The following is an 11,820-nucleotide window of genomic DNA, read 5'->3' on the forward strand; positions in this document are numbered from 1 at the left end:
AAAATAAAATAAAATAAATTTTGCTTTTCCCTTCTCACCCTTTTCAAGTGACCCCCTCCTGACCTAGAGAGTAAGAGTCCAACATCCTCTGAGAGGCAAAAAGTTTAGGATTGAGATCTCGATATGGTTACCTCTTCCTAATTCTATCTAAAACCATCGGTCTCTCCCTAAAGAGAAGTGGAACTAAGTGAACAGGACTGAAAATCAGTACAAACTGGCATTAAAAATTATGCTCCCTGAATTCCTACAGATAAACTGCTAGAACGGGGAGGGAGTAGTTCTCTGGGAAAATAAATCTCCCTGAAGCTCATCTGGGCTTAAACTCTTCTCAATGGCACCTTTTGAGTTAGTCTGTGGTTTCCAAGCAAGAAAACTGCATTGAGCTCAGGCTTTCTCCTACAAAATCAGGGCTAGAAAGGTGACACAGCCAAGATATCCTGACCCTGTACATATTTGGTGCTAGGATAAAAGTAACAATCCTATCTCAAAGGAAACAGCACAAAACAATTCTGTGACACAGTGAGGTAAATTAATTTGTCTAAAATCACAGCAAGGTAAATGACTGAGGTATAGTCAAGATCTAGCTCTCCCAAATCTGTGCCCTTTCCATAACATGATCAAGAGAGGCCAGAATGATTTCTAAATTGACATTAGTTAAAAAAAAAAAAAAAATCCTTTCCAAAGTTGACCTAGGCATTTTATAGTTCTGTATGTAAGGAAACAGGAAAAAATAATTTTGGGAGAAAAATACAGATCAGGAATTTTCTATTATCTTTGATGAACAGGTGGGTAAGTAAGACTCTGAAGTCCCTGTTGAGTCGGGTTATAAAATGCTGACAACAGGGATATCAAGAGGAAACAGGGACAGAGTTAGAAAATCTGAGGACTGAGCTCCCTAATTCCCAAGAGCAAGAACCTGATTGTCCTAGGGGAGCTCAGTTCCCAGAAGACCCTATGGAGAGTCAATACAAAGGTATACAAAAAGCTTCACAACAGGAAGATGCCAATACCAGACCACTGTTGCCTACTTACTACCCATCCAGGCTGTGCTGGGGAAGACTATATATCCTAACATTCTGGCATGAAGTAATTCTGATAAGTGAGGAAAGAATGGTTGGGGGTGCAGATAGACAATAGGGCAGCAGGGATCATTCTTCTAGTTTTCCTTTGGAGTTCAAACGTGTGTGATTTCAAAACAAAAATCCAGAAAGAAACATGAGATTAATGCATTTATTCCAAGTAATTAACACATTAAAAATAAAGTTAAACTTGTCCAAGCCAACTCATAAATTCTTTAATCATTTTAACAAAATGTACAACCCAAAACATCATACTATGGTGGAAATAAATTGGGAGAGGAGGAGGTAGAGGAAAGGATACATATGGGTTTGTGGAACAGGGAATGAGTTCAATCTCAAGAAAAGTTTCACAGATCTTCTACCCCTTCACAACAGAAACGGCTGCTAAATAATTTAGTACAAAGTGTTGTTGGATCACAATACAATGAACAAAGGCCATTTCAAAAATAAAAGTGATCCCAAAAGTCTATCTGTTCCTGGCAATGAACCATGAAAAGGTCTTACCGATTTGTCGTCTTCTTAAAAGTGAGCCTGCCAGATGTTCTTCCTTGTTTATTTCCAAACAGGTTTGTGGGTTAGTAGGACAGTGCATCTCAAGAAAGGCAACAGAGTAAGGGAAGTACAGGAGTTGACATGCCAATAAAGGATGTGTAAACAGTAAACAAGAGTTACTCACGTTGCATTTCAAACAATGTTAAGGCAGGCCCATCCAAATGGAAGCCTAAGAGATGAACAATTCTTCCAAGTTTTCCATTTCAGCAAGCTTTCTGGTGTTTCTCCCAGAGATGCATCAACTGCCCAGGAAATTGGGTAGGAATACAACGCAGCCATTGGAGAGGTCAGCTCTCTCCATCCTCCCCCACATTTCAGAAATGGCAGAGTCAAAGCCAAAATACAATCAAAGCACACTATGTGGTGAGCCAGTTAAGACATCTGATTTTAATGACAAAGTGGGAGAAAATAAATTGGCCAAAAAAACCCAGAAAATACATTTTTACAGATATATATATATAGAAGTTTTTTTTGTTTTTTCGGTATTTTAAGGGGAAAGGAAAAAGGAAAGGAGGTAAATTTTTCAGCTTCCATAAACATTTACTGTAAGATGCTGACTGCATCTCTTGGTGTAAGTTCCAGATGAGATAGCAAACTAGTCCTGGATCATCTGGGCATCTGATTTCTAGAAGCCAATTTGATTCATTCGCAAGCAGCTCTAGGTATTTATTCTTAGTTGTGAACACTGGACTCTGTGCGGTCCTGAATGGCACCAACTGTAGCTTCCTGTTCAGGCATTTCCTGAGGGACCATATTGTCTTCAACTACCTGCTCCCTTGGAGGTGACCTTGACACTGGAGTTTTAACCAAATTCAGAGGGTTGCCACTGTCATCATCTACTTGCAGAATTGCCACCTCTGTGATGGATGCATTCGGTATTTCTACCTGTAATGGCCCCATCTCCAGGGAGCTACACTTAGAAGGGTCACCTGGCTCAGAGATTGGAGAACATAGTTTATCTTTTTGAACTCCAGAGGTCCGTGTGACAAAGTCAACAAGGTCTGGAAGGCAAGGAGATGGCCCAAGGCCTACAGAATTAATTGCTTTTAATTCCAATCTGAGTGACTCTTGTTTGTCTAATTGGGAAGATTCTTCTACTTCCTCAGGCATCATTCCTCCTGCTAACAGGTCAAGGGCCTGTTGTGTTCCCTCTAGGCTCCCCAAGCCTCGGTCAACATTTTCTGTTTTCAAAATGTTAGGAGAAGGGATCCTAACACTCCTGGGATTAGATGAATTTCGTTCACCTTCTGTCTCAAAGTCAAGCACCAAGCTTTTGGGAGAATCTAATGGAAACCCAGAAAAAGATGGTATTGGTTCAAAGTCAGTGGGAGTAGAGGAATTACACCCTATAGGTAATACAGAATTTTCTTCACAAACTTTCTGAGACAAGGCAGTTGGGGAGCCACGTGCTGGGCTTACCCGACTACTGCAGAAATCAACAGGCATATCCCCCAGGGCAGTAAGGTCCGCTACCTTTAAGTCTGTAGCTTCAAGGTCTTTTAGGGCCTTGCTTTCTATTGTCACTGGTAACTCTGGATGGACATCTCGTAGCTCCAGTGCTTCTACTTTTGGTTTCTCTGGGCTCTCCCAGGTCTCTGGCCTCTTGTTTTCATCCCAAACAGCCAACTCATACATCTTTTTAACTAGAAAGTCTTCCGCTCTTTTTCTCTTGAGTTTGAGGCGTCTGTACCTAGAAGTTCTAGAAGCCGATTCTGGAGCTGAATTTTTTAGCCCCTCCTCACTAACTGAAACTCCTTGTTCTTGTGGACTACCTGTTAAACACACTGCTGATCTGGCTGGGGACTGAAGAAACAACTCTGGGGCAGAAATTTTCACAGGTATATCTCGTAGGTTCTTGGGTAAAGACCTAGCTTCTGATGAAAATGAGTCTAATTTTGCCTTTGTGGAAGAGCAAGCCTGTGGACTCAATTCAATCACTACTTTACTTGGAGTTTCACTTCCTGTCATCAATTTATTGGACTGTTCAGCCTCTTTGTCAATCACTAGCAGGTTGGGCTGCTTTACTTCTCCTTCCCACATGTACCTGTTCCCATGCTTCAAATTAGAATCTTCTACGCTGTGGGGTCCAATGCTGGTACCTGTTCCCTCATCAACTACCCCTTCAGAGAGCTCTTTTACCCTTCCTTGTAGTTCAGTGTTTGTCTCTATCTCCCTTTCTCTATAATCCTCAGATTTATGGAGCTCTTGGCTTTTCTTATCCTGGTGAACAGATTCTCTGAGGTGGATTTCTACCAACTTCTGAGATTCTTTGCACTGTATATCTAACAGTTGAGGCGGTTCTACACCAGGTGGCCCTGGCTCTTCCAGGTCAAGCTCACTCTTCCTCTCTGGAGATATATCCCTACTAGTGTCACTCTGGAAGGAACTAGGGGTCCATACGGCCAACGTGTCTGTCTTTGGGGTAATCGTTTCGTAAGTCCTGCTTTGGCACAACCTTGTCAGAGGCTGTAGGAAGCCATAGGTACTGCCTGTGCTTTTTGGGTCTACATGTTCTACAACTGACCATTTCCCTAGGGCCACCAGAGTTTTTACAACGGGCTTTTCAGAATTGCTGACTATAGGAGCAGTGACCAAACCACCATCTTGATGCAATTCTTCTTGGGATGCACTGCTGTTCAAAGGAGTAGTAGAAGAGGTGTCTGAATTTTTGGTTCTAGAAAGGTTGCTATTTTCCCCATTGGCCAATGGACCACCACTCAGCTTAGTCTCAGGGGCCCCCTTTCCACCACTACTATAGAATATGTCATACAGGTCCTTAGCATTGGCTGTGGCTAAGCATGAATTTCGCTTCTCTAATTTTTTGGCTTGTTCACTGAACACACTTGAGAGGGGTGGCGGAGGACGTACTAACACAGAGAACAGGGTCTGGTCTCGGTCACTCTCACTCACCCCAGGAGCTGTCTCATCGGAAGGAATGGCAGCTGGCTGTGCTGAGGCCATGATGGCTACAGGCAACACTGGGTTCAAAATGTTAGGACCCATGAAGCCAGGACTGAGAGTCTGAGATACAGTTGGATTTGATTTTACTGGATCCAAGATAGCATTTCCTGGAGCAGGAGATGGGGCAGCTGGATGAGGTATAACTGGGGGTGGTGGAGGTGGGGGTGGTGGAGGAGGTGGTAGTATTTGTTCAGGTAAATGGGATGGCTCATTCTTTTCAGCCAATACCACTTTTTCCTCTGGAGACCCTTTTAGAATCACCTCTTCCCCTCCAAATGCTTTGGAGATGATGTCTGGAGGTAAGAGGAGATCAGCTGAAGACTCTTTAACCACTGGCAGAGGTTTAGCAGTGGTTCCAGAGGACTTAATAGACAGAAAGGTGTTAAGAGGAGCTGGCTTGCTCATTGTAGCTGAACATGACTTGCGGAGTACTGTGGATGGGATAGGCAGGTTGGGTCGGATCTTAGTCTGTGTTGAAGTTGTCACAACAGGCATCCAAGGGCTGGTATGTGCAACAACAGTTTTCCCAGAGAGCTTAATTTTGATAGGCTTTGCCTTCCCAGCTTCAGCTTTGCCATCCTCTTTGTCCTTACTACTTTCTATAATCTCTTCTTTAGAGATACTTGGGGTCACCACTGAACTTTTCTCCTCTTCTTTTTCTGGCTTCTTCCAGCTGAATTTCCCAAAAGAAGATGATGTTGGTGATTCCTTCTTTACCTCTTCTTTTAACTGGAGTTTGATGCCAGTGTTCCTTTTATTTTCAGCTTTTTCAGGGGAGTTCCTACCCTCAGAGAGTTGGTCTTCTAATTTCTCAGAGACTTTGTCATCCTCCTTTACTTCTTTCACAGCCTTTGCCTTTTTTTCTTTCTTATCCTCCTTTGTTTTCTCACTCAGTTTGCGCTTTAGCTCACTCTGCCGTCGCCGTTCTGTTTCTAGTACCACAGCCAAGCCAGCTTGGCGGTCCAGATTCCGCCGCTCCTCATATAGTGGGTTTTCATCCACATATTTCTGAGAAGAAAAAAGATAAAGGCTCAAAAACTGGTAAAAACACAAGAGAAAAAAGTCTTGGCCCTGCCAATGTTAGAATTTACTTAGTAGAAATCCCCAGAATAATCTTCCTCAAGGACATATAGGATGCTATCAGCTCAGCATCTCCCACTAGGATTGATGAGAACTTAGTGGTTATATGGAATTTGAAGTGTCAATGACTTTTTCTGGCTCAGAATTCATTTGACAAAGTCAAAAGAATTACTTCAAAAAAGTTGGAAACTTAACAGCCTACTACAAAGACCAACCTTGTATTTCTCATTGTGCTGGTGACCCTTCACATGTTGTTCCCCAGAAATTGGATCCCCCAAAAATTCTTCACAGAGCTGGCAGTAAAATCCACTGATGGGAACCAGAAACTCAGAGCCTGGAAGAAGTAGAAAAAAGTCAAGGAAATAAGTCAATTCCACCCAGAATAACAGCAACCAATGGAAATCCCATCACCCCTTTACAGTAAAATAGTTACAATATAAAGGTCCTTACCCACTTTGAAGTCAGAAGGAGCATTTAGATGAATCCCAATAGCAAGTCTTTCCAACCTAAGGCTTGAACTATAGTCTTCTATTTCTTCTACCTCTTGGGAACACTAACTGGTTAATTTAGGAATTTCCTGTGCCAGATTCACTCCTGTTGCTGAGTCTCCTCAAATCCTAACTAGCACTAAGCATCTCAGGAGATATAAAAACTATACTCCCAAACAGTTCATTATCATTTTATGAGGATCTCTCACGTTGGTGTTAATCACTGAGGAATCTATCTTCTGTAGATCTAAAGGATACAGAAGTAGCACTGGCTACTTGTGAAGGTAAGAAATTGAAAAATTTAAAGACAAAGAAAGTTTCTGCTTCTCCATTTACCCCTTATTAACAATGACTCAAAATACTGTATAGCTCTTAGTTGAAAAGGCAATTAAATTACTGCATCTCCTAGCCGGACGCAGTGGCTCATGCTTATAATCCCAACACTTTGGGAGGCTGAGGCTGGTCGATCACCTGAGGTCAGGAGTTAAGAGACCAGCCTGGCCAACATAGTGAAAGCCTGTCTCTATTAAAAATATAAAAAATTAGCTGGGTGTGGTGGTGGGTGCCTGTAATCCAGCTACTAGGGAGGCTGAGGCAGGGGAATCGCTGGAACCCAGGAGGCAGAGGTTGTGGTGAGCCAAGATTGCAGTATTGCACCATTGCACTCCAGCCTGGGCAACAATAGTGAAACTCCATCTTTAAATAAATAAATAATTTTAAAATTACTGCATTTCCTATCCTTTTTAACCTGGATTCCAAATAAGTAAGATTTTGGGCCCATACGCCAATGACAAAGACAGTTCTATTATATTTTAAGTGGCATGTCTACGTTTAACATCTGTTAATAGTAGATATTTGGCCATATGGGTAGAGATCATGGTCTTATAGATCTCTTTATTGCTTCAGGACCTAGTATACCGTTTTGTAGACAGAAGGCATTCTTATGGCTTTGTTAAAAGGAATGGCTATGTCTCATGCTATGCTGATTCCTAGCAAATTAGCTCAGGGACACCTCTTCCTCAACTGAATATAAGGAAACCACAAGGGAAGCAAAGAGAAAACATACCTTTTGCAGGAACAGTTATCTTGTCAGTGCGCTTTACAGCATCTTGCTTGGCCTCACTCTGGGTCTTTGAAGCCCAAGGTCTGTTGTAGGGATCCAGTGTCTATTTGTAAGAGGCAGAGGTGCTCACACAACAGCACTAAAAACTCAATGACCCACTTTTCTCTCTTTTTTTCCCCCATACATAAGACCAGGGACCAGAAGCCCCCAACAACCCACCCCCAACCCCTCTGCCAACTGTTTAAATGGAAATCACCTGTGGAAAAGGTAAACACATGTTAGAGCAAGTACCAGAAAAAGGTAAAATGAAACAAAAAAATCAGGTACTCAAGGAATCAAAAGAGGCAGAAACCTCACTTACACTTGTCATGGTGTTTAGTTATAGCCAAGTCCCCTGGACTGAGTCCTGGGAATGGTGTCTCCTTTGTTGGTATCTCTTGGCTCTTCGCACTGGGGCTCCTGCCCATATGAGAATGTTTCCTTTTCCAGCTTTGCAATGCAGATAGGGGTATAGAAATTTGAAGAGAGTGAGGGTGGGAGTGAAAATACAGAGAGCAGGATACCTACCTGTGTGTGCTTCTTATTGTGCATATGGGTGAAGAAGTCAAACATGGTTCCACAGATGGTGTTGCAGTCTTTACACCAGTGATTGCCAGCATCATAATACTCATAAGCAGCAATGGGCTGATCCAACTGCTTAGTGGCTGACTGGGGGCTTTCGGCAGGCTTGGGGCTCTTAGTACGAAGCCTCTCATTGTTTACTTTTGATTCCTAGAGGGGAAAAATCTGTACTTACAAGAAATTCAAGGCAATCTAAATTTGTCTTCTCTTAGACATAGTAAGTGGCCATAATAATACAATTACAGCCATATGACCATATTTTCAATATTTAAAGCTGCACAAGTTGGGGGGAACTCTAACAGAAACATGTCTCTAAGACTCACACACAACAATTTGACTTCATAGCGCTATCACAGCATGAAAAGTAAATCATAATGGCAATATATTTACTTACGTATCCTAAAATATCTCTAGAAGAACAGCCAAGGTTGTGGAATCATTGGCTGGGGAAGGGAAGTGGAAAACAAGGGTGGGTAGGAGTCTCTTCACCGTATACCCTTGAGTAGATGTTGAATGTGTTACCTATGCAATTAAATAGTTAAATTTGAAAATCATGATGATGACTAGGGAGGGAAAAAATACCAAAATGGAAAAGGTAATTGACAGGCTAAGCAAAGAAGATACAGAAAATAGGTGATAGTGAACTTATCACATATATCCTGGTATGAAACACTGGAGAGATGGGTTGGTATACATAGATAAAGCAGACAGTCATCTATGTAGAATGATTTAAAGGAATCTGAAAAAAAATTCCTAAGTGCCTAAAATATCACTTTTAGAATTTAACACCTTTAGAGGCTAGGCGTGGTAGCTCATGCCTATAATCCCAACACTTTGAGAGATCGAGGTGGGCAGACCACTTGAGGCCAGGAGTTCAACACAAGCCTGGCTAACATGGCAAAACCCCATCTCTATTAAAAATACAAAAATTATCCGGGTGTGGTGGTATGCACCTGTAGTCCCAGCTACCTGGGAGGCTGAGGGCATGAGAATCACTTGAACCTGGGAGGCAGAGGTTGCAATGAGATAAGATTGTACCACTGTACTCCAGCCTCAGCAAAGAGTGAGACCCTGTCTCAAAAAAAAAAAAAAGAATTTAACCCCTTTGTGTTATCCTCTTTTAAAATATATCAACTCCTTAATATTAAAGTTATCAATGGTAAATACTTTAATATGAATTAATTTATTACCAAGCCGAAACAAGGCACTCAGGAAATGAGAATTTTGGTTACTGTTCAGGAGTAAGGCACAGAAAAAGATAATTTTTGCAACTCAGAGTCTAACTATGAATGGGGTTCTATAGTACACAGGATGAAGGAACTAGGCACCTGGAATATTGACTCATGTGGGGAAAAAGACAGGATAAAGAAAGAGAAATAACTGGGGCTTCAAAGATACTCTTTCCCTACCTGAGTCCTGTTCAAGAATCACTAAAGAGATCACACCAGACAGGGAGAGCTCAGACTCTCCTGGGGGGAATATTAACTGGCACCATCTTCTAGAAGATAATCTAGGAATACATATTACCTACCTCAAAATTCTGTATACCCTTTAACCCAGCAATTCACTCCTTGACTTTATCCTTGGAAATTATCATGTCAAACCACAGGTAATTTGATTGGTTAAATAAACTTTGCTTAACCATGCAACAAAAACAACAAAACCTAAGGTTGTTAAAAATGATATTTTATAGAAGTGTATTTACTGACATTGAAAGATGTTCATGATATACTGAGAAAACAAAATACACTTGAATAATCAACAAAGATATGTAAATAGACATAAAATGTTGAATATAACTTTATCCAAAAGACTTTCTCTCACCACTCTATTCCCCTTATCCTGTTTTCTTTCTTTAGGCACTTGTCATTACCTAACATGGACTTATTTATTGTCTGTCTTCTGCTGTTTAATGAGAATAGGAAACTTGCCTATACTGTTCAGTGTGATACTTCCCATATCTAGACCAGTTCCTGACAATTTCTTGATGATCAATAAATATTTGTTAAGTGGATTAATGGACAGAATTAATACCTTGGTGTATGTATTTGGAATAACATACACCAAGGATCAAGGTATTAATAATATCATACACCAAAGTATTAATAACAGTGGTCTCAGCTGGGCCCAGTGGCTCATGCCTGTAATGCCAGCACTTTCGGAGGCTGAGGTGGGCAGATTACTTGAGCTTAGGAGTTTGAGACCAGACTGGGAAACATGGCGAGACCTCAACTCTACAAAAAATACAAAAATTAGTTGGGTGTGGTGGTGGTGAGCACCTGTAGTCCTGGCTACTGGTGAGCCTGAGATGGGAGGATTGCTTGGGCCCATGGGTTGGAGGCTGCAGTGAGCCATGATCATGTCACTGCATTCAACCTGGGTGACAGAGTGAGATCCTGTCTCAAAAAAAAAAAAAAAAAGTAATAATAGTTGTCTCTAGGTAGATGAAATTACAAGTGTGTGTGTACTTTTCTGGAATGAACAGAAAGGGAAGGAAAACCTTAAACCAATTATACATTTTAAAGAGAGGTAAAGAAAGAAGACATACCAAGGAGAGGTAAGAAAATAAGGCTGTAGACATAATATTCCTTATTACTGAGATGAAAACTGAATTGTAACATATCCCTGTTAGTTTCAGAGACCATGAAGACTCATAGAAATCAAGATGATAGATTATCGTCGGGTTGGTATATGAATAGAAATCCAATGTACAAGTTAATTACAAAGGACTAGAGCTTTTTTTTTTTTTTTTTGAGACGGAGTTTCACTCATGTTACCCAGGCTGGAGTGCAATGGCGCGATCTCGGCTCACCGCAACCTCCGCCTCCCAGGTTCAGGCAATTCTCCTGCCTCAGCCTCCTGAGTAGCTGGGATTACAGGCACGCGCCACCATGTCCAGCTAATTTTTTGTATTTTTAGTGGAGACGGGGTTTCACCATGTTGACCAGGATGGTCTCGATCTCTTGACCTCGTGATCCACCCACCTCGGCCTCCCAAAGTGCTGGGATTACAGGCTTGAGCCACCGCGCCCGGCCTAGGACTAGAGCTTTTAAATTCTTCTCCCATCAAAGGCCCTACCTAGATTCAATATCCAGGTATAAAAGACTAGTGCTGGTTGGGCGTGGTGGCTCACGCCTGTAATACCAATACTTTGAGAGGCCAAGGTGGGCTGGCCAAGGAGACCATCCTGGCCAACATGGTAAAACCCCATCTCTACTAAAAACACAAAAATATTAGCTGAGCATGGTGACAAGCACCAGTAGTCTCAGCTACTCAGGAGGCTGAGGCAGTAGAATCACTTGAACCTGGAAGGCGGAGGCTGTAGTCAGTCTGGTGACAGGACAAGACTGCCTTAAAAAAAAAAAAAAAAAAAGACTAGTTCTACCTGGTTGAGAAAGAAGTCTCCCAGGAAAGGAAGACACGGAAAAATAGAGCTTGGGTGATAATACAGAATATATTCTCTTTCCTACCTCTCAATTCAACATTAACTGAGGATGTACCTAATGTGCCAGACATATTGTATGCCATGGGAAACACAAAGATAAAAAACTTTCCTCTTTTATCCTCAAGAAGCTCTTGGGCCAGGTGCAGTGGCTCACATCTGTGATACTAGTACTTTGGGAGGCTGAGGTAGGAGGATCATCACTTGAGCCCAGAAGTTCAAGACCAGCCTGGGACCAGGCGCGGTGGCTCACGCCTGTAATCCCAGCACTTTGGGAGGCTGAGGCGGGTGGATCACCTGAGGTGGGGAGTTTGAGACCAGCCTGGCCAGCATAGGGAAATCCTGTAACTACTAAAAACACAAAAATTAGCCAGGTTTGGTGGCACACACTTGTAATCCCAGCTACTCCGAAGGCTGAGGCAAAAGAACTGCTGGAGCCCAGGAGATGGAAGTTACAGTGAGCCAAGACTGAATCGCTGCACTCCAGCCTGGCCAGTAGAGTGAGACTCTGTCTCAAAAAAAAAAAAAAAAAAA

At 42.1% G+C, this 11,820-nt stretch overlaps 1 protein-coding gene across 1 annotated transcript in view; it reads right to left on the reverse strand.

The window, feature by feature from the left end:
* Window positions 1-1,216: 1,216 nt before the first annotated feature.
* The window catches only part of ZNF318 (zinc finger protein 318), a 32,039-nt gene continuing 21,435 nt past the window's right edge, over window positions 1,217-11,820 (reverse strand). The window contains exons 7-10 of the mRNA XM_032299476.1: window positions 7,791-7,994; window positions 7,227-7,326; window positions 5,888-6,006; window positions 1,217-5,600 (exon numbers count right to left, since the gene is read on the reverse strand). Of these exons, the coding sequence (XP_032155367.1) occupies window positions 2,304-5,600; window positions 5,888-6,006; window positions 7,227-7,326; window positions 7,791-7,994 (3,720 nt within the window). The 3' untranslated portion in view covers window positions 1,217-2,303. The remainder of the gene's footprint in view (window positions 5,601-5,887; window positions 6,007-7,226; window positions 7,327-7,790; window positions 7,995-11,820) is intronic.

Source organism: Sapajus apella, unplaced genomic scaffold, assembly GCF_009761245.1.
Source record: "Sapajus apella isolate SASKATOON/1434 unplaced genomic scaffold, GSC_monkey_1.0 scaffold41, whole genome shotgun sequence".
In the NCBI taxonomy this organism is placed as follows: Eukaryota; Metazoa; Chordata; class Mammalia; order Primates; family Cebidae; genus Sapajus; species Sapajus apella.